Here is a 21,829-nt window from a genome sequence, read left to right on the forward strand (position 1 = left end):
CACATGTGTCTAGTTTACGTTGTTACTAGTAGGCGAACCTGAGACCACAATGAGAATAAAGGTTGATAAGACAGATTTCAACCTACACATTGGATAGAAGGGGTAAAAGGGATGTGAAAGGATGCAAAAGTTTGAGCAGGTTACATAATGAGTTAATTTTCACACAGGAAAGCATTATCTTATTTAAGGTCGCCAATTTTCTCTTGGGTACATGGGTAAATGTCTTGCATATGAACTTATGAACAATTTCCGTGCTTATTAAAGTGAAATCGTATACAAAACCTAGTAGAATACAGATATATTGTACTCTACGTGATGTACTTTGAGCGCTTCATCATTTTGATTTGCCAAAGTACTTTTACTCGAGGCTGTCAAGTTGGAGAGACCACTACGGTAGGTTGATGCTTTCTTTGGGTATTATCAATTTAAAACTACTTCCAGAGTTAGCTAATCATTCAAATCATAAAAGAATTCATATGGTTTACCAGGTGAAGTAAACATCTTCCACCTTGTTGTCTTGGCACCTTGAAGAGAACTCCCACGTAATGTTACTGACAACGTTCGTGTATGTTTCCTCTACTTTTTCCTCCCCGTTAAGATGAAGTGTATCACATAGCCATTCTACAAATGGCTTGTACTGCCCTCTGCTATTTCCTAACAGGGCATTATATTCTATGGCATACCTATTCCAAGTGGCTCTATTAGGTTCATTTACCCAAAGCTTACCCAATAATACTGAAAGTTGACGTTGATGGTCAGGATTTGTTATCAATCTACTATAGAATGATCTGAAAGCTATGAAACCGTTGATTTTTTTGATTTTCATATTTTTTAAATGCCTGCTAGCTCTGCGGTTTGCTCTTTTGGTTATGGTTTCATTACCAAGAGACACTGGTACATTAATATTGTTGAACTCTAATAGAAGACTCTTCAAATCATCTGAGGGTATCGGTAAGAACGGTATTTCTGATAATGAGAAGATCTGTTCAGAACTATTGTATTGTGTTAAGAGTCTTTTTTGATCTTGGGATTGTCGGTAACTCTGCAGCCGGTGCAGCTTCAAACCCAATTGCTTTGCTTTGAACCTTGACGTGAGGCCCTTTGGAACGTGTTTGCTATTCACCATCACAACCGATGAATAAATCTAGAGAAACAAAGGTGTCGTTCGTTATCAAGTAAGGTATAAAAAAACTTATAATATTAGGACGCCCTTTCCCAGAAGTGGTCCTCATTACTTGGTTAAATATCCGTTTGGGAGGCGTATAGAGCCTGCAGGTGTCCTAGATGCATAATGCGAAGACTAATATTGCAATACCAAGACATGCATGAGGACAAAAATAATCAGATTGGGATGCGCTCTGATTAGTTTCATATTTCCCCAGCCTGGTGGTAAGAACATTAAGTTTAGATCTTTGCATAAAGCTAAAGCGCAAAAAAATAGAACTTAAAGGCTCAAGCAAATGAACTTCCAGATGAAAAGGACAGAGTAAACAGCAGCGACTTTAAAATGCCCTTCGGACATTCGGACATAAAAGCTGTGAAGGAAAAGCTTGGAGTCATCCAGATTTTACCAAGGAATCTTTGTTAGAGGCATAAATAACCTCAATGTACAGCTGAAGAGTGACACTTTTGGTTCAGCCATAGCTGCAAGGACTCAAAACCACAATTGTTTGCGTCTCAAATATGTAAGGGTGCTCCAAAAATATTTCTAAATTTACGAAATATGGTCCAATTGATGCAAGTAAGACTTGCTATTTCTCTAAAGGTATATGACAAAGACGAAAAGCAGCAGGATCTGGACCAATAGGTTGAAATGGGATTGGAATTTAAGACGTAAGATAAGATAAGCTTACTAGCTCTTTGTTGTCTCTGATGTCAATTTGAACAATGACTGATAGCTTATACTGGCTGGCATAATACCCATTTGATTGGGAGTCGCAAGGAGTTGGAGTAGACGTAATACCAAAATGCCACTTTTTGTTTTTTTGCGGCTGGGTTAATTAATTGATTGCGTGTGTTTGCGATCATAACCGTAAATGCGACACATCTTCAGATATCTACGTATAGAAAGACGGATACAAATGTAGAGCAACGAGATAAATCAGTATTAGTAGATCGCTGATACCACACTACATTATAGAGTGCTTGTCGTCGTTGTCGTTTTTATGTTTTTGCTTTTGGGTTTTTGTTTGTGCTACTTTCTAGTAAATCTTTCCATTTAAGGATCTACGTAATGTGTTAATTTTACATTTATGCATACTCACAGAAATTCCTCTTTTTAGATTAATTGAGTGCATGACGGCTGAATGGAACATACTAAAAGATACCATAATGAACAGGAAAAAAGTTCTAAAGGAATCACATGGAAGATTCAATAGGATTGTATTTCTGCAATTCAGATATTTGTTTTTGTATTGTAAGATGCAAGGTGCCACATTGAGGTTGAGCACGATGGGCTATTGAAAGACTTAATTAAGAATTGATGGTTGCGCTGATAAGGGAAACAGGAATAGTCAGAGACTTGTATGGCATGAAAGATCAAGAAAGATTCTAGTTTTGATAATATTACGTCAGAATATGTTTCATCTGTGACAATCATAGAACTAAAGAGTAATTTGAAAGTCTTCTTAGCTTCTTTTTTGGTTTCGGTTCATGGGTGAAGCAGTAACAAAGATCCATCATGAAAAGTGATCTATAACCTACTATCTGGTTTAAAAGAAAAGTTGAGAATCAAGTTTGTCGATTTTAGTTTAGAATACAAATTACCGTGGAATAATGCTGTGTAATTCAACTTTGGAACTGATTCGGTTTGTTATAAAAATTAATATAGTAGCGGTATGCACATTTCCTGTTTTTGATCCAGAGAATATGAAAGAAGATATTATTGATTGCACTTCAAAGGTGAGGGATGTTCTAGACAGTAATGCTGAATTGTCTCAGGAGTCGGAATTGTTGCTTAGTGAGATAAATAAGCTCACAAAGTTTCTTCATCTCATGGTTGCCGAAAGAGCCAAACTTCAACAAGAGATCAATAATTTTATAAGCAATTATTTTGGTGACTTCGATTACCGGATTACTAAAGAAGGAGTCTTCTATCCGAAGGATTCATCTACCTTAAATAAGTCCATTGCCTTTCATTCGTCCCATAAGCCGGTGACTGAACCACGCGTTTTCAATGGAGTTAGTCAGAAAGGAAAACGAATCTCCAAGGATAAGCTTGACATTTTAGAGAAATGGTTTGATGTCAACCAGCATCATCCCTATCTTACACAAGGTGCCTCGCTCAATTTGGTGTCGAGAACAGGATTGTCTTACAACCAAGTTCGAAATTGGATTTCGAATAAGAGACGTAAAGAGAAAACATGTCATGTATCGAAAGAGTTAAAAGAGTTATTGTCATAATCCTGATTCCCAAAATCCATAGGTTTTTTAACTGTATTGTTCTATATATCTATATTCTATTTACACTAATATACAAATGCTTATTAATTATCATAACTAGTTAAATTTTTTGGCCCATCTCAAGAATACACCCTTTGGAAGCTTTTTCTTTTTGGCATAACCCAATACCCACTTGATAGATTCCAACGATTTATTAGGATCTTTCTCAGTTGCACCAATAAGAACGTTGATGAGTTCAACTGCAGTGAAACGGCTTATGGAATAACCATAATTAAAGCTGTCTAGCTTCAAATGGAACGACTGAAATAGTTCCAACTTTTTCTTATCTTCTAACTTAGTGTTTAGTATTCCAGATATGATGTATCTAATGGCATCTTTCGTGAGATATTCATCCCGATCATGATGAAACTGAAGTAATTTGAAGCACATTGAAGGCTCACTGATCACCATATACCTAAACAAGCAACACTTTACTAAACTTGAATCAAAGTTAATTGTTGCGAGCAAATTTCTCATTTTTAGGATTCCCTCTCCTGAATCCTTAAAAGACCTACTAATGAACCTCATGGTATCAATTATTAGACTATTAAAGATATAATTTTTGCCACTTTGAGACCAAATGAATTGAAACTCGCTACTAAAGGTATGTTCATGAAATAAGTTTAATATTCTACCAAGTTCGCCGACTTCCAACAATGAAAGACACTGAGCAAGAGCTCTTATTCTATTGTGAAACCTCGCTTTTTCTTTGACAGTTGCAGCAGAGTAAAGAGACTGAAAATCATCCACTGTTTGAGAGTCATTTACGATACGCTTATCAATAGATCTTTCCAAAATGGCCCCAAATAATTCGGATAATAAGGTTTCGTCAAATAACTTCAACCTTAAAACACAACATCGCATCACCTCGAGTAACACGTAACTTGAAAGCTTTAAATCCTTTAATAACCAAAGAAAGTATTTATTTAGCTTTTGCTTATCAATATTGGTGTTCGAAAGCAGATGAAGCAACTTGATGATCAATTCTGAAGATAGTTTACTTCTATAAAACGCGTCTGTCAAAGTGACAACCTGATCATATGTCGTACCTTTCCCTAACGTTTTTTCCATGAAGCCAATGAAAACTTTGTTAGCTTTTTCTTTGTCTGAAGAAATTCTTTTGACAAGTTTCTTAAAGTTCATTTCATTGCCCTCAAAAAGCATTATAATACTGTCAACCATTTTTGTTTCATCAATTAATGCAGTATTTTCATAAGCAATTTTGAAAACCTCTTGTGTATCAGAATTCTTTATTATTTTGTCCATCAACCAATTAATTATTGTTCGATTTAAAGACTTTTGTGATTGAAAGTTGTCTCGATATAGCTTGTAAGTCACACAAGCAAAAGAGGCTCTAGATGATTGACTAAGTAATAAAATATCATAAACACTCAAAGCGGCTCTGTTTCTTCGTCTCAAAGAATGTAAAATGAAATTACTCAAATCATCGAATATCAGTGACTCATGTGCCATTAAGAGTTCATTTTTTAAGTCCAAATATGTTGAAGCAGGTAAAATTGATGTTATCCAGCCACCAGTTTTAAAACACTCTGGGCAAGTGAATGCAAATTGCTTAAATTCATTTAGTATCTGGCTGTAAAGAGCAGCATCCTTAACATCAACGCTGAGCAAGATTCTTATAATTCTTCTCAAATAAAACAGTCTCATGACAATAGAATTTTCTATGAGATGAAGATTCTCTTCACGATATAAAACAAGATCTTCAAATGTAGTGATTGAAGCTAAAGCTTTTTCATTTGTAATCAATTGCTGAAGGTCACTTTTTGATATATCGAACTTGAAACAGATTGTATCTGCTACCGTACGTGCCAAAGTTATATTTGGAATCGCCTTTTGAGATGCTAATAACAAGTAGTAAATGCCGATTTTAATGCTGTGATTTTCTTCTAGCTCGTTTTCCATTACATCTATACTTTCTTCAATATCTTGGAGTGTTGAATTGTTTGCTAAGATGACATCCCAGCATTCGCTAAAGCGGTTATGAAAGATTAATCTTCGGAGAAATAACATCTTTGTCCCTGAATCCAAGTCCACTTTTAAGTCTTTATATAGGCAAATGTACACATGTGGATTAATTCTGATTGGATCATAGGTAAGCAAAAGAGAAAATCTATTGTATTTGTCCACCGTACTTTGCAATTCTTTCTTAATCAGCAAATCTAATGTAGAGTATACTCCACGGAAAAATGGATCATCAATAATATCATTTTCATACTTGACCATAGAAGCATCATCTTTCTTTAATGCATCAGTTAAGCTTCTTGTTTCATTTTTAAAAAAGTCGATTACGTAGGAAGAAATAACATCTTTAACAGAGCCCAGCTGTTGACTTGTGCTGTCTAAGTATGACCTTTCGTTTTTTTTCCCCAGGAAACAGTTGAGCGAAAGGTGAAAACTTCTAGTGCTTATAAACTGTCGATATCGCAATAAACGATATCGTCCAACGAACCTTATCATGTTCACCCATGAGTATTCAAAGAATTTGTTTTGGACCCCAAAAAAAAAATGAACAAATTTCGCATGTCTCTTTAAGATAAGTTTTTCCCATCAATTCTACCGGCTCCTAATGAACCAGGTCTCTGAAAATGTCCCAGGTGATTTGGAATTCTGACATTGACGTATATAATCCTCAGGTGATCCCCTCATCAGTTGCGAAATGTATTTCAAAGTACTTATCAATAACTGATCTACTCTCTTTTGCATTGGTATCAAAAAATACCTACAAAACTGTGAACGATCCTAATCTCTGGATTTCGAAATTAAGAGAACTAGGAGTCTGGAACAATAAAGATTCTATACTATCAGCGGAGGAGTTGAAAAAAATAGACTTTTCTTGGTCGGAGAATCCTTTGACATGTTTTGATAGATGCATATCTTCACCAAAGGTAGCGAAGTTTCAGGTGTTGAAAATTAATAATTCTTTACTGCCATATTACAGAGATTTTTACATAAACAAGCCGTTCAATCGGTTGAAGATTTTTAAGGTGTATCATACGCCGGAAGAACAAGCGAAGATTCTAAATAATTTGCTAAAATTCAATAAGATTGATGCATTTGATGAGTCTAGAATTCTAGTAAGAGATAAGATTAACGCTTTGCTTGAAATATTTGAAAATGCAATTCTCCGAGAGCTAGAAATTCATTATGATATCCACGATTATGAAAGAGCAAGACTGTTTGTCGAAATTATGATATATTTGAAAAACCAACAAACATTAATAGATTTTTTCCTCCAAAAAACAGTTTTCGACAACGAAAGCACGGATATATTCAACCTTGAATTGCTACATACAGACACATACTTCACAAAAATTACGCCTACTAATAATGCAGATGGGAGCCAATGCGAATACGACATAAATCTTGAAGAACTCAACAAATTCAAAGATGAACTTGCCGACTTGTTCAATCATCAAGCTGAAGTAATTGATTTGATATTTCCAGCTTCAATTCCAATGATGTACAAACTATGCGAAGAATTAATATCGAACCAGTTATCTGAAGTTATCATGCTATTGATCGATGCCTCCAAAGAAAGGGGCGTTTATTTGAAGTTCGTCCCTTACTTGTATGAATTATTAACCACCAAATTTATTGAAAAATTAAACTCCAGTAAAAATCTTGGACTCTCTTATCATCAACTAATTAAAGAGCTCATTGATATGATGTACGAATCATTTGGTGCGGAATACATAAGGGAGGAAATACAAGTTTTTCAGGTATACTCTAATGATAATATCCTACAATGGAAAGATTCTCTCTCCAAGAGGGAAGCAGAGACTTCTAATAGAATATTGAAACATGTAAAAAATGAAGCTAAAAATGACTTTTTAAGCAGTTTTAAAAAAGTATTTACCATGAACTCAAGCTCAAATGGCACCGAAGAAACTCCAGATGACGATAAAAGTTATTCTGAAATGCAGGCGAAAACCAAGATTTTGTCAGAAAATTTGAAGTCCTTAAACAAGATTTTAAGTCCTGAATTGGTATTGAATGTTATAAACGAAGCTAAGCTATCATTGAATAGGTTACTCAAGTTCAAAGAATATTCCATTGCCAGTTTCAAAAGCGATGTGTATTCTTCAGCACAAGAAATTTTTATCAGTGTTATAGACACAATAGGCACTGAACACATAAAGCCTGGTTTTACTAAAGCTTTAGCTTATCTTCAAAATTACAATCCCAATGACGCGAAGACGGACCACCAAGATAGCTTTGTGGAGCCTTTAATAATGTTCTTTGATTTAATTAATATAGCTGACTTGATTATTCAGATGATTGATATCTTTTATAAGGAAGAAATAATCCATAGGCAAATCGTCAAGAATGAAAATTCCATACTTAACCAATCTCTTCAAAGTAAAAAGAAACTTGAGGGTTTGGTGGATAAGTACGTTGCTGACGGATTAAATATTGGAATTGAGGTTTTGGTCAATGAGATAGAAAATGTTTACAAAATGTATTCAAATGAAGAAGATTACAACCCTCCACCAGGTTCTACACCAACGTTCGGGGCTACCGAAGCTGCAAAGCACGCAGTAAAAATTCTAGATGATAATATCGATGTTCTTGTAGATAGCACTGATAAGTACATTGTGGAAGTTTTCCAACAAGAAATTGCTGAAAGATTTTTTCAGATAGTGGTAAAGTCATTGAAGAAGAGTACCATCTCAGTTTCAGGTGCCACAACACTAATTTGTGATTTAAACTTATACTACGACTTCATGAGGACAAGAATTAAAACGAATAAGAAATTAATCATGCCGTACTACCAGGCCCTCAAAAAGGTGGGGAATATTTATATAATAAGCGGTGACAATTCAAGATCTATTGGTAAGCTTGTCAGCGACCTTTCGAAGTTCAATGGAATTTTCGAGCAAGAGGAAATATATGAATTTGTTCAAAGGCGTCTGGATTGGCTATCAATTAGAAAAGATGTTGAAAAGGTCATGTATGGGTTTGGTTTAGGCGACTGTACTATAGTTTAAGAAACATTGAATTGGAGTTATCAAGTAGGTCACGTGCATACTTTGATACGTGAAAGTCAAGATTTTTTTTGTAGAAGTAGGTAACTTGTAACTCAGGTGTCAATACTGGCAATGATTCGTTATAGACTTAAAAATTTACGTTTTCGGAGATGGAACTTGTCATTGGTAAGGAAGTATTCAGTAATATATAAAGATTCTTACCGATCAATACCAGATTTTGAGACTTTAGAAGATTTGAATAAGATTAATTCAGCAGCATTTGATCGACTATCAAAAGCCTATAAACTTTTAAAGAACCAAAAACCTTTCAAAAATACCGTATTAGAATGCCACACCATCTATAAATTGGATGAAGCGAGCTTTCTTGAAGATTTAATGAAATATCCGAGAATCAATCAAGACATGATCAAGTTTTTAATGACTAAATATCCGAAATCGAATTCTGTGAGATCTCTAATTCTAGATGATTTGAAGACGTTAGTTCTCTCTGAAAAATATGATACGTTTTTAAATGTGATAGGTCTTTTGAGAGAGAAAGAGGTGTCAAATGAAAATATATCATTTGATTTGCAGGGGATCGATTCTTCTCATCACGACATAAAGAGCCAATATGCCAATATTTTAGTGAAGCAAGCGATAGACTCAGGAGAAAATACTTTGGGAGCAGCATATGCCATAGACTTCACAAATAATAATCTAGTCATGAGTAATGAAACAATTTCGAACCTATTACAATCATTTACATTCGACACTAACATCAATCATACTTTTAATTCTTTCACGATATTGAAGATACTTCAAAAATTAGTTCCAAATATATCTGCTGAGCAGAAATGTGTCCTATTGGATTATTTTTTGGAAGCTGATGGACCTCCTTACTTTGCTAACATATTTTATGATAAGTATATGTCAAACACGATTGAGTGCTTGCAAGCTAAACCAGGAGTTATTCATAAATTCATTAGACAAAACTTGAAATACCGAAATACTATTCGTGCTTTCAATGTATGGAGTTCAGCGAAGGAAATGCATAATATCTCTCTAACTATCAGAGCAGAAACCATATGTCAACTATTAAAATGTTTAAGGGACAGTAAAGATTCTTCGGTCGAACTAGCAGCACTGTCTGAAATACCTTCCGAATTATTCGGTTCTGATAGGTTGGTTGACTTTTTGCTTGAGTTCTATGGAACTGAATCAAAATATACTGAAGAATTTGAAGCATTGGTCAATACTTTATCGGCACCTTTGAGAAGACTGACGCTCTCTCTGCTTTTCGCTGCATTTATTTTCAAAAAATATGAAAGAAGATCTGAAAGAGTATTGCAATATATCTTTGAATCTAAAAATGGTATGAACGAGAGAGATTATAATGTTGTTATAAACAAACTTCTTGAGGAAGGAAATCTTGAGAAATGCATTGAGATGATAGAAGCATCTCCTGCTATTATTACGAGATTGGCATCTGTAAATATTCTCCTGAAGGTCTTAAGATTTGAAGAATCAACGGAGAGAGAATCACTTTTGCTAAGGATCATCAAGAAGTTAAATAGCCTTGTTAAAGATGAAGAAAGCACTTATCTTGTTACAAAAGAAATCATAATTTACGTTACAAAGAACATCAGCAACCGTGTGGGGAGAAGCTTATTGACCCGCATAACTCAAATGGCCTCAAATAACTCTTCCATGTTACCTCGTCATAGTTTGCTAAATGTGGATCAATACCACTTACCAAAGGAAATAGTTCCATTTCTTATTCCCTCAGCAAAATTAAGGGTCGATTGCTTATATGTAATTATCGATCAATCAATAATAGTTGAAGATTTAGAGACCATAAAATGGTGTATTGAAGAACTAAGACTAGAAGGTATTTTAGTAAAGGATATTTTGATATCACTTTCAAATAAAAGCCTGGCCTTGGTAGATCAAATTTTGTATAAAAACTAAGTACCAAATGTATATAGATGAAATATAGATGTACAATAAACTTATTTACAAGATGTTTAAATGAATTTTACTTCTTTTTGTTTTGTTTCTTATCAAACAACTTTCCTCCTTTCTGGACTTCTGTTGCATCATGCGCCATCAAAGTCACATAATCATCTTCTTTTGAGTCCTTTCCAGGCTCCTCAGCCTCAAAAGAAGAAAATTTCAGCTTGAACTTATTAACCTTACCGGTAGCATTAGGGTCTATTGTAACGAGATCAGACCTATTAGGATTCCACAAGGTACTGTTCCTTATATCGCTGATCATTCTGATTTCATCTTTTGGAGCCTGTGATCTACGCTTGATAACGGAGCCGTCGCTAAGCTCAACTAAAGTATCAAATTGATGAAATATTGCTGGTCTAGCTTTTCCCATTTTAATTTTTCTCATCACTCTTCTGCTGGATAAGTGTACATCTCCTTTCATTGCTATATTCCTTTGGAAAGTCTTGAGCACATTATTATTCAAGACATATTTGTTCCTTGAAAACATCTTAGAGCGGTATTCGTCGACAAAGAGGGCTCTTCCAGGTCTAGACAAAATGTTTTCTAAAGTAAATTAGTATTTTTCATAAAGTAGTGTAAATTTTTCAAGTCGTTGAAACATCAAAATTATCACTCAGAGGATTCTGATTAATTATTTGTAGCTAACTAAATTAAAGAGATCTGAAAGTTACTTATAAATCATGTCGTTTTCTACCCAAACACCAACTATTGTTGTGTTGAAAGAAGGGACTGATGCATCTCAAGGGAAGGGGCAAATTATTAATAATATTAATGCTTGTTTGGCCATTCAAGATACGCTCAAGCCAACGTTGGGTCCTTTTGGTTCAGATATTTTAATTGTAGGATCCAATGGAAAAACTACCATATCGAATGATGGTGCCACAATTTTAAAACTACTTGATGTTGTCCATCCTGCTGCTAAGATGCTAGTTGATATATCGCGTGCCCAAGATGCCGAAGTTGGTGATGGGACAACTTCAGTTATTGTGATTGCTGGTGAAGTCTTGAAAGAAAGTAAAGCATTCTTAGAGGATGGTATTTCGTCACATATTATAGCTAAGGGCTTGAGGAGAGCATGCGACCTTGCCGTTAAAAAGATACAAGAAGATTCGATTGAAATAAAGTGCGATAATGAAACAGAGCTCAGAAGTTTGTTGGAAAATTGTGCCACTACTGCCATGTCCTCAAAATTGATAAGTAAAAACTCCTCTTTGTTCTCTAAAATGGTAGTAGATGCAGTTTTAAGCTTGGATCAAAGTGATCTCGACGAGAAGTTAATTGGTATTAAAAAAGTTCCGGGCGGTAGCATGGAGGATTCTCTTTTTATAGACGGTGTCGCCTTCAAAAAAACATTCTCATATGCTGGATTTGAGCAACAGCCAAAGCTGTTCAAGAACCCTAAAATATTAAGTTTGAATGTTGAATTAGAATTAAAGGCAGAAAAAGATAATGCAGAAGTTAGGGTTGAACAAGTTAAGGACTATCAAGACATTGTTGATGCTGAATGGCAAATAATCTTCTCCAAGCTCGAAGCTATCAAGGATTCAGGTGCTAACATTGTCTTATCGAAACTCCCAATTGGTGATCTTGCGACTCAATATTTTGCTGATCGAAATATATTCTGCGCCGGAAGAGTTGCCTCAGAAGACTTGGACAGAGTTATCAAAGCCGTTGGAGGAAGCATTCAGTCTACATGCTCAAACATCAAGCCACACGATTTGGGCACATCTGCTTCATTTGAAGAGGTGCAAATTGGATCTGAAAGATACAATTTATTTAAAGGGTGTCCTCAAGCCAAAACTTGCACATTAATATTAAGAGGTGGAGCCGAGCAGGTCATCGCAGAAGTGGAAAGATCTCTTCACGATGCAATCATGATTGTGAAGAGAGCACTCACTCACAATAGAATTGTTGCTGGTGGTGGAGCAGTTGAAATGGAAATCTCTAGATATTTGAGGGACTATGCAAAGACTGTAGCAGGAAAACAGCAATTGATTATAGCTGCCTTTGCAAGAGCCTTGGAGGTGATACCTAGACAACTTTGCGATAATGCGGGACTCGATGGGATCGAGCTTTTGAATATGTTGAGAAGTTCTCACGCAAAAGGTGAGAAGTGGTATGGCATTGACTTTCAAAAGGAGTCTGTTGGTAACAATATGAAGAGTTTTATTTGGGAACCAGCTCTCGTGAAAATCAACGCTATTCAGTCTGCTACCGAAGCAGCTATGTTACTTCTTTCAGTTGATGAAACCATCAGAAACGATGAGCCTGAAGATAACGGTGGTGGACGCGGTAGAGGTGCTTATTAATCCCACGTTATGTCTCAGAACTCGGCTTTCTTATTTTATATAGTGTAATTTAAACCTATTAATCGATATATCTATTGTCGCCTATTTTTCTGTCACGCTCGGCTTTGGCTATTGCCTATTTCGTACTGTTACTTTACAGTGCAACCGCAGCCATTTTGGTCCTGTATTTGCTTTATTTTATTATACCCCCTAAGACTTTTTGTTTAGCTTTGTGCAACTATTCAAATTAGGTTTATATCTTTGTCTCACTAACATCAGTTTCATGTCCCTTCGCTTCATAATTCCCTTCGTCGTCATATACGTACATCCTCCACCACTCCTACATTCCAGGATTAGCCCGTTACGCGGCAGTGGTCAATCGCGACCGCGAATTTTTCGCTGCGAAAAATGTAAAAGCGTAAAAAAAGACTACACGAAAAAGACAAGGTGGTGAGAGAACACCAAAACGCGTTATATGGCAGGTTCGAAGGGCTAAAAAAAGTGTAGGATTTATATAAACCTAACGAAGGTTAGATAGGAATAGAAAAGATAAAATAGCATACTGGAGGCATTGACACATAAACTGGAGCAGGACGTTCGTTAAAAGTGGAGCAAACGAAGGACCAGTAGAAGCCAGCAGCACATCGATAGCTAGACGAAGGCGGATTTTGCCAGTCACATTACATTCGTTTGAAATTAATTTGAAGTATCACAAGGGAGTATGCAAGAACACTCTACGTTAGCAAACCTACAAAGAGTGGAAAGAGACGTCGATAGGCGAATGGAGTACCATGGTGCTGAGTATGACAGACAGTTTAGAAAGCAAGAGAGAAAATACGGTCCTCCACAAGTTCATGGCCGAGGAAGAGGTTATTGCTTGATGTTGGAGCTCTTAGAGTCACAAGCAAACCGGAAGTTGATTGAGGAATATGAGCTGGATATCAAGAGAGCGCTCGCAACGCTCGAGGGTAAGACTAGAGTTGTTCCTGGAATGATTGACTTGCAGCCTGAAATCCAATGGTTCATGAGACCATTCTTGTTAGATTTTTTGATTGAATTACATACTTCGTTAAAACTTCAGCCTCAAACTTTGTTCCTCTGCCTTAACATCATAGACCGATACTGTGCTAAAAGAATAGTCTTTAAAAGACACTATCAACTAGTCGGCTGCACAGCACTTTGGATTGCTGGTAAATATGAGGACAAGAAGTCGCGAGTACCGACTTTAAGGGAGTTGTCAATGATGTGCAGAAATGCTTACGATGAAGAAATGTTCATTCAAATGGAAATGCATATCTTGGCTACTTTAGAATGGTCTTTGTGCCATCCGAATTTGGAAGACTGCCTTCAACTTGCAATCAGTACTTCCAATATCTCGTCCCATGTTACACCATGTAAATATAATCCAACAATTAATGATAAGTCAAGTTCCATAAATAATGCATCCAAAATATCAGCCGTCACTGCTGTTGGAAGATTCCTTTGCGAATTGTCCCTATATGATAAGTTCTTCTTATCAGTCCCTCCATCACTTGTCTCAATAACCGCTAATTTACTAGCATGCTCAATGTTGCAAATTCCAAATGCTTCAGTTTCTTTGCATGAACTAGGAAAAAGGTACCTAACTAGGAATCTAGATCAACTGGACAAGATATACTCAGAAATTGATGAGAACCAAGAAAACAAGGAGCCCGAAGTAAATCAAGCATTTTTAAGCGGTTTCGATGAGCATTCATTTGATAATATAAGGAAAATTGCTTTAATGTTTATAATTCAACTTAGCAAAGTTACTGAGGTATTGACAAAAAAATACGAGGAACTAGGTGTTGTCCAAGTGGTCAGTAATTTTAATAACAGATTTGCTCTTGCTATCTCTACTATTTATGAAAATAGTGCTTTAATTATCGAGAAATCTGCTTCTGACTTAGAATCGTCAAGACTAAGCAGTATAGCTGATTTGCTTCTTCAAATCGAGCAAAGTGACCTGGAAAGACATACAGAACCTCCGGTTCCTTTGACACCACCATCTGCAACTTCGCAGTATTCAATATTTTCGAGCACAAGACTGATTTCAGTATCCGCCACTCCGATACAGACATCAGTTTATTCAAAACGAGCTGATTCTAGAGATGACTTCTCACCCATGCAAGATTCAGAGAATTGGACCTCGCCTATTTCGGTCAACAAAATGCATGTTTAGAAAAATAAAATTCCAAAACGAAATGTCCTCATTGAAGAGGAATCGCATATAAACTTTAATTCTGTTCTTCGTGTAATTTTAATGAAATTATGAATTCAATGAGCAATCTATATCTTTAAGATCTTTTATAAAGATCTTCATGCTTTACATATAAGATAGCTATTTACAATATAAATTTTTCAATGAAATATTTTAGTTATAAATGCCTTGAGTCAACATTTGAAATTGGTCGTAAAGTCTAGTGTACATGCTTCCCAAACTTTTACCTATAAGAAAGCTTTCAACAAATTGATCGACTTCTTCATCTGTCAACTGCAATTGTAACCTTTGCCTAAGTAAAACGCTTGTATTTTCTCCACTTTTGAAACAAGGCAAGTTTGAATCTTTCTGCATCAACTCAACTAAGTCAATTATCTCATCACTATCCTTTCTCAATGCTTTGAAACAGTCTTTGCACAAATTTTTGAACCTCAAGTAAGTGGGACTCTCGAAACCTCCCATTAAATCCACATATTCCATCGTCAATTTAAAAGGAGATGCTTCAAAGCCAACGCTTCCAGGGGAGTTCGACAAAAGAAACCCAAAATCGATGTGAATAATATGACCTTCATTATCGAGCATAATATTACCATTGTGTCTATCTTTAACCTGAAGCACATAGCAAATTATTGAATATGATGCAAGACTGACGGCAAAATTTTCTTGCGCCTGCTTATATTTAGCTGAAGTAGGAGAACCATAAATTTTCATAAAATAATCTTGCAATGAAAAGATATTTCCCTTTGAATTCTCTCTGCCTGCAATCGAAATTTCCGTTAATGACTTCTTTATTGAATGGATGGACATTGCATTCGTTATAGTTTCCACTAATCCTGTATTGGCACTGGTTATCAATATTTTCATTCGTTTTATCCACGCCTTTACGTCATATTTTTTCCAAATGTTGAATATTAAAGTAATGAGTTGACAAGCAAAGGCTTCTTGAGGTAAATCGTCTCCATTCTTGGCAATGACGGAACATAAGTCCCAATTTTGCAAATGACCGTATACGCTTGAATTGCGAATCCGCATTTTTTTAGTTTTCCAATCTTCTCCTAGTTTGAAATCATTTTCAAGCTTACGCTCACCAGCATCTTGTTTATCACCTGTTAATTGAGTAAGAGTTTCAAAGGTCATGGAATCAAATTGATCCTGTAAAGATATCATTGAATCCACTATTCGATTCTTGATAGCAATTGAATGTTCTGATGTAGAACGTCCTGAACTTTCCAACTGTTGCAACATCACGGAAGCAATTCTCATGCGATCTGCTAATGTCTTTGTGGAATTCTCTGACGCAAGATTTGCACCGAGTGTAGGACTATCTCTTCTTTCTTCAAGCGTAGCCCCTATGATACCCTTGTCATTTATTTCAAACGATTTCATTCTTTTCAAATCACTACTGGAACTCCTTTGAGACAAGATTGGCATTTCGCTTATATCAGCTTCAATTTGAGAATTAGATCCGACATAGTCTTCATTATTTTCGACACTATAGCGATCACTATCAGCCGACTTGAGATCATTGTCTGAGATATCCATGGAATCGGCAGTAGGTATTTGGGATCTAATGCCACCAGACTGAACGCCCTTTGAAATGATTTTTTGATTATATTCACTAAACGGGTTGAAATCCAACTCATCACTAAGATATTCAATTGATAAGAGAAATGGTACCCTTTCTGCAGAGTTCAAAACACACGCTTCATTGACATTTAGTCTCAAAATTTTATGATATTTCTTGTTTTTATTGCTTGTTATGGGAAGTAACTGAGGGATATCAATTTCTGAAGGAAGTAAAGTTTCGTTGATAATGGATAACTCGGCTCGTAAGGCAGATAACCGAGCCTGCTTTGGAACCAGTGCTAACCTTAACGACACGTTCAGGAGAGCCATAATGAATTCTGTCTCTTTCTTCGCATAGTTGACCTGTAATAATTTAAGCAAATGAGAATATGAAGTTGCTCTTGCCAGCTGTGAATGTTGGGATAAATTGCGTCTTGGAGATTGCCCAATAGCATATTCAGATTCTGTGATATGAAGTGACGGCCTACTTTTGTCACCAGTTAATAAATCAGGCATTGAATGAGAATTTAGATTATACTTATCGCTCTTCGGTGCCTGAACTTCGGAATTCGTACGCTTCCTTAATTGCTTTTTTGATTTGATTACTGTGTTAATTTTTAAGTCTTGAAGGTCTTCTAGTTCTTTAAGGTAGGCACTTTGGTCCGCTCTATCCAACTCTAAGCTGGCTAATTTTTCCCTTACTTTAGAGTCACTTTTCACTTCAATATCTTCATCAGTTGTATTTGCTTCGGAATCATCTGATAAAGAAACCAGTGCTACTCGTTTCGAAATTGACTTTGACAGGGAAGAAATTCTCCTTTGCGTATCTAGACTCTTACTTCTGATTATATTAGAATCTTGAGGGCGGCCCTCGTCGTCAGAATTGTAAGACATTGTGGCATCAGAAGAAAGTCTCTGATTTTTCATTGTTAAATTTCTAGTCAATGCTTTTTGATAGTTAGCTAGCTTGAAAACAAATGACTTTTGTTGTCTTCCTTGAGACTTTATTAAAGGAGCAACATAGTTATTGATTCTAGGAGCAGCAATGCTTGCAGCAATGGCCCCTCCCAAAATCAATGCTGGATGAAGATTTTCTCTGAATTCCTGTACCCTATTATATACAATGTCTGAGTTGAACATGATTCCTTGAAGTTTGTTTACAAATTTTCTAACAGTTTGAAAGGAATACAGTTCTGAATCATTCCTAAGTTCGAAAATGAAAGCTTGAAGATTCCAAAAAACAATCAAGCTGAAATGTGGATATTTGCCGCAGTAGTCCAACAAAAAGTCTTCAAGTGCCATTGATTCTGTTTCAAATGACACTAGCAATTGAATAAACTGTGGTATGTAGAACTCTAATTCATCATAGTTCATCCCATACAACCGTTGAATCACATAATGCTGAATTCCAATGTTATCGCCACTACGTCGCAAATGATCGATGCATTGAAGAGTATCGAGCTTAGATACCTCCAAGTCTTCCTCCAATGTCCCAAAATCTGGTTGCAGCATTTTCAACCCCTCTTGTGACATAGATTTATAACATGCCAATATTTGACTTTTCTGATGATATTCGATTTTTACAGAGGACACTTGACTATACATATTTCGCTAAATACGCTATGTGCAGATCTTCTTTAAATAAACATTAGGAAACGAACATCAAAGTAGCAAGCTGACGAGTTTAAGAAAGAAAGAAAACGTACAGTCGAATTGCGGAATAATTCCTGTTACCAAAACAAGTCCTATATTAGATTCAAAAGCTATATATTAAAAAAAAAGGAAAAAATAAAAAAACTATGACTTCTCAGAAGCAGGAACATTAATATTATCATTACTTTCTTGACCAGGTAATACTGGTACCATATCAAGGAACTCTTTCTTCAATTCGTCTGGATCCTTCAGTAAATCAAAGTCTTTGTAAATTACGTACTCTAAATGCTCTGGGTCCGTGTCTTTATGAGTAACATCTTTAAACAACTTGGGCTCAAAAGGTTCGCCTATTTCAGCTCTTTTCTTCGCTAACACACGCTGATAATCTTCGACCTTAGATTTCTCTTCCGTAGCTTTGTGGTGATCTCTATGGGCTAATGCTTGACAGGTAGGACCCCAAAGTTTTCTTGATTCATTATCGAATTGTTCATTAAGAGGCCTAACTTTTGGCTTAAAGGATTTTGTTTTCGAGCAATCAAATAATACCTCCTTTTTACCAGTCTTATTATCCTTGATGTACATGATTTCGTTCCACTTACCTGTAATAGTATAAAGAGATTCGGACGTTTTGGTATTCTTTATTGTACCCTCGATGGCATCATAAGTTCCACTTATAAAACCTTTAGTTTTGAATTCGATATCCGCTTCATATCCAGTTTTAGGGCACTCAATTAGCATATGATCTCCTAGCTCATATTTAAGCTTCCCAAATAAGATACCTCTACAATAAATATTAGGCTGGTTCATTATGTACGTCTCATCATCTCTTTGACCAAACGTGAGATGAGCCCAGCCATGCATAAGTGCAGCCGACGAGTTTCCTAAAAACCTTGACTGAGGAATCAAAATTCCATCAGCCTTAATCTTGAGCTCAGGTACTAAATAGAAATAACAAGATTTTGGAGGATGATGTGAAGTTTGCTCAGCGACATAATAAGCAGAGCTTCCATCAGGTAACTTGTCCCAATAGCAAGAGAATATTTCTCCAAGAACTGGGTTGAGTGGCTTTTTAACCGCTTTGGGGGCAATATGCCAACTTGCCAAATACCACTTTACAATCAAAATAAACCTACGCAAATCATCATCTTCAGCATTGGCATCAATTAATATGTCTGGAATCTGAAAAAAGTTAGTTATTCTTTCCAACATTGACTTCTTTTCAAGTATGAAAGTAGGCAACGTAATTTTAGAAAGATCACATCCTGGCCTTAATTGTGCAATAATGGCCAATAAAATCGATTGGCCCTCATTATCTATTTCATCAATGTCATCCGTATCACCATATTCACCTGAAGATTCGCCATTCGTGTCTTCTTTCTTTGTCTTCTCTTGTGAATCTGAGGGGCTCACTATTTCAGATTCTGCTGCTTCGTTCACCGAGCTATTAGACTTTTGCTTTTCATCGCCGCTCTTCAATTTCAATTTTTCTAACTTTGATGTCAACCCCATCTTTGATATACATAAACTTAAGTCTATTCAATTGATGAGAAAACGGTTTTGTCTTCTCAAAGAAAACTACGATATTTGTTCTATTTGAGAACTACGAGGAGGTCGGTCTTCGCGTTTGGCCAGAATAACTTAATACATATCCTACGAGAATAAAAGTCAATTCAATGAAGTAAGATTGAGCTTACCGTAGACCGAATAAGGACTCATACTCTATGCTATTGTATATTGCACTGTTCAGCTTAACTACTTAACAACATTTCTAAAGGCAAATTATCATCACGTCCGGGTAATATCGTCTATAAATACTTGACTATTCTTTGAGATGTGAACTTCGACTACGAGAAGAAGATTGGCTACCTAGTAGTGAGGTATAAATAATGAGCTTACAAACTTATGGGGTTACGCCACCTATATCTGTCGCAAATCCTACACCAAAGGAGAATAGCTTGAATGATTCTTTAATTAGGGAACTAAAAGCGAAGGGTTCATTTGAAAGTGAAGCGGCCACAAAGAAGCGTGTCGAGGTTCTTAATACATTGCAAAAGCTCACCGAAGATTTTGTCTATAAGGTGTCATTAAACAAAAATATGAGTGAAGGTATGGCAAAGGATGCTGGTGGTAAGATCTTCACATATGGATCTTACAGGTTAGGGGTGTATGGCCCTGGATCTGATATCGATACACTTGTGGTTGTTCCAAAACATATTTCAAGAAATGATTTTTTTGAAGTGTTCACCGAAATCTTGAAGGAAAGACCTGAATTGGAAGAAATTGCGCCTGTACCTGATGCATTTGTGCCTATTATCAAAATGGAGTTTGGGGGGATATCGATTGATCTAAATTTTGCAAGACTTGATATACCTAGAGTTCCTAAAGACTTGACCTTAAATGATAAAAATCTTTTACGTAATATTGACGAAAAAGATCTTAGAGCATTGAATGGTACGCGAGTTACGGATGAGATCTTAACGTTAGTTCCTAAACCAACAGTCTTCAAGCATGCACTAAGATGTATCAAAATGTGGGCTCAGCAACGAGCAATTTATGCTAACGTCTTTGGATTTCCTGGAGGTGTTGCGTGGGCCATGTTAGTGGCAAGGATTTGCCAGCTTTATCCTAATGCTGTGAGTGCTGTGATCATTGAAAAATTTTTTCATATTTATTCTCAGTGGAGTTGGCCGCAACCAGTGTTGTTAAAACAAATCGAAGATGGTCCGCTACAAGTAAGAGTGTGGAATCCAAGACTTTATCCGCACGATAGACAACATAGGATGCCTGTAATTACTCCAGCGTATCCGTCGATGTGTGCAACACATAATATAACAAGCTCCACCCAGAAAATTATTTTGGAAGAATTCAAAAGAGGAACAGACATAATGAATCAGATTAGCATCAACAAGAAAACTTGGGGTGATTTGTTGGAGAGACATAAATTTTTTTTCAAGTATAAGTTCTATCTTTGTATAGTGGCAGCATCAAAAGGTTCATACGAAGAGCATATCAAATGGAGCGGTATGGTAGAGAGTAAACTAAGACTTCTAGTTCAGAAGTTGGAGATTACAGATAGTATTGAAATTGCTCATCCTTACGTCAAAGCTTTTGAAAATGAATTTTTTGTTGAGAACGATGCACAAGCAAGTGAGGCCATTGCGAGCTATGGTACTTTACAAGGAGAGGAGATTACAAAGGACCTCCCAAAACCGGAAACTAAAGAAGAGAAGGAAGATTTGAGTAAGCTGCATATAGATGTTCATGTTACGAAGTTGTACATCGGCTTAGATATAGATTTGCATAAGGGCGGAGAAAAGAAGCTTGATATTCAGTATCCTTGTTCTGAGTTTTTCAGCATCTGCAAAGGCTGGCAATCATATGACGAAAAGGTACATAGTATCCAGATAAAACACGTAAGGTTATATGACCTTCCTAATGACGTTTACGTGGATGGAGAAGAGAGACCAGTTAAGACATCAAAGAGGAAGAGACTTGAAGCAAAGAATGAAACCAAGAAAAGACCTAAAAGTATAGAATCTGTCACAGCTGCAGCTAGTAGCTAAGTTGAAACCCATTTCACTTTGGTTTGAATATGCCCTTTTTTCCTTTTTTTTTTTGCTTTTTTATTTTTTTTTTTTTTT

The 21,829-nt window shown here is 36.1% G+C and overlaps 12 protein-coding genes across 12 annotated transcripts in view; 7 read left to right on the forward strand and 5 right to left on the reverse strand.

Annotated features, from left to right (window-relative positions):
• Positions 1-481: 481 nt before the first annotated feature.
• PRCAT00005999001 (uncharacterized protein) lies at positions 482-1,126 on the reverse strand (the record flags this gene model as incomplete). Its single annotated transcript, XM_062956112.1, has 1 exon — positions 482-1,126. One exon carries the CDS (start codon positions 1,124-1,126, stop codon positions 482-484), a length of 645 nt encoding a protein of 214 aa, XP_062812648.1.
• Positions 1,127-2,775: 1,649 nt separating this feature from the next.
• On the forward strand, positions 2,776-3,402 carry PRCAT00006000001 (homeobox domain-containing protein; the record flags this gene model as incomplete). Its single annotated transcript, XM_062956113.1, has 1 exon — positions 2,776-3,402. One exon carries the CDS (start codon positions 2,776-2,778, stop codon positions 3,400-3,402), a length of 627 nt encoding a protein of 208 aa, XP_062812649.1.
• Positions 3,403-3,498: 96 nt separating this feature from the next.
• PRCAT00006001001 (uncharacterized protein) lies at positions 3,499-5,919 on the reverse strand (the record flags this gene model as incomplete). The annotated part of the gene is made up of 1 exon (XM_062956114.1): positions 3,499-5,919. The coding sequence occupies one exon, from the start codon at positions 5,917-5,919 to the stop codon at positions 3,499-3,501; it is 2,421 nt and encodes an 806-aa protein (XP_062812650.1).
• Positions 5,920-6,047: 128 nt separating this feature from the next.
• On the forward strand, positions 6,048-8,450 carry RCY1 (Rcy1p; the record flags this gene model as incomplete). Its single annotated transcript, XM_062956115.1, has 1 exon — positions 6,048-8,450. The coding sequence occupies one exon, from the start codon at positions 6,048-6,050 to the stop codon at positions 8,448-8,450; it is 2,403 nt and encodes an 800-aa protein (XP_062812651.1).
• A 111-nt stretch (positions 8,451-8,561) lies between these two features.
• On the forward strand, positions 8,562-10,397 carry PRCAT00006003001 (uncharacterized protein; the record flags this gene model as incomplete). The annotated part of the gene is made up of 1 exon (XM_062956116.1): positions 8,562-10,397. One exon carries the CDS (start codon positions 8,562-8,564, stop codon positions 10,395-10,397), a length of 1,836 nt encoding a protein of 611 aa, XP_062812652.1.
• A 67-nt stretch (positions 10,398-10,464) lies between these two features.
• On the reverse strand, positions 10,465-10,929 carry MRPL36 (mitochondrial 54S ribosomal protein bL31m; the record flags this gene model as incomplete). The annotated part of the gene is made up of 1 exon (XM_062956117.1): positions 10,465-10,929. The coding sequence occupies one exon, from the start codon at positions 10,927-10,929 to the stop codon at positions 10,465-10,467; it is 465 nt and encodes a 154-aa protein (XP_062812653.1).
• Positions 10,930-11,122: 193 nt separating this feature from the next.
• On the forward strand, positions 11,123-12,751 carry CCT7 (chaperonin-containing T-complex subunit; the record flags this gene model as incomplete). The annotated part of the gene is made up of 1 exon (XM_062956118.1): positions 11,123-12,751. One exon carries the CDS (start codon positions 11,123-11,125, stop codon positions 12,749-12,751), a length of 1,629 nt encoding a protein of 542 aa, XP_062812654.1.
• Positions 12,752-13,451: 700 nt separating this feature from the next.
• Positions 13,452-14,930, forward strand: CCN1 (Ccn1p; the record flags this gene model as incomplete). The annotated part of the gene is made up of 1 exon (XM_062956119.1): positions 13,452-14,930. The coding sequence occupies one exon, from the start codon at positions 13,452-13,454 to the stop codon at positions 14,928-14,930; it is 1,479 nt and encodes a 492-aa protein (XP_062812655.1).
• Positions 14,931-15,122: 192 nt separating this feature from the next.
• PIKA (1-phosphatidylinositol 4-kinase) lies at positions 15,123-18,068 on the reverse strand (the record flags this gene model as incomplete). Its single annotated transcript, XM_062956122.1, has 1 exon — positions 15,123-18,068. One exon carries the CDS (start codon positions 18,066-18,068, stop codon positions 15,123-15,125), a length of 2,946 nt encoding a protein of 981 aa, XP_062812656.1.
• Positions 18,069-18,332: 264 nt separating this feature from the next.
• On the reverse strand, positions 18,333-19,697 carry OBPA (oxysterol-binding protein related protein; the record flags this gene model as incomplete). The annotated part of the gene is made up of 1 exon (XM_062956123.1): positions 18,333-19,697. The coding sequence occupies one exon, from the start codon at positions 19,695-19,697 to the stop codon at positions 18,333-18,335; it is 1,365 nt and encodes a 454-aa protein (XP_062812657.1).
• Positions 19,698-20,074: 377 nt separating this feature from the next.
• Positions 20,075-21,751, forward strand: PAP1 (polynucleotide adenylyltransferase; the record flags this gene model as incomplete). The annotated part of the gene is made up of 1 exon (XM_062956124.1): positions 20,075-21,751. The coding sequence occupies one exon, from the start codon at positions 20,075-20,077 to the stop codon at positions 21,749-21,751; it is 1,677 nt and encodes a 558-aa protein (XP_062812658.1).
• Positions 21,752-21,780: 29 nt separating this feature from the next.
• The window catches only part of PRCAT00006010001 (uncharacterized protein), a gene marked incomplete at both ends in the record, with an annotated part of 123 nt that continues 74 nt past the window's right edge, over positions 21,781-21,829 (forward strand). The window contains one exon of the mRNA XM_062956125.1: positions 21,781-21,829. This exon is cut by the window's right edge and continues 74 nt beyond it. Within this exon, the coding sequence (XP_062812659.1) occupies positions 21,781-21,829 (49 nt within the window).

This window comes from Priceomyces carsonii, assembly GCF_900007245.1.
Source record: "Priceomyces carsonii strain CBS4050 genome assembly, scaffold: Debaryomyces_carsonii_scaffold_7, whole genome shotgun sequence".
NCBI lineage: Eukaryota > Fungi > Ascomycota > Pichiomycetes > Serinales > Debaryomycetaceae > Priceomyces > Priceomyces carsonii.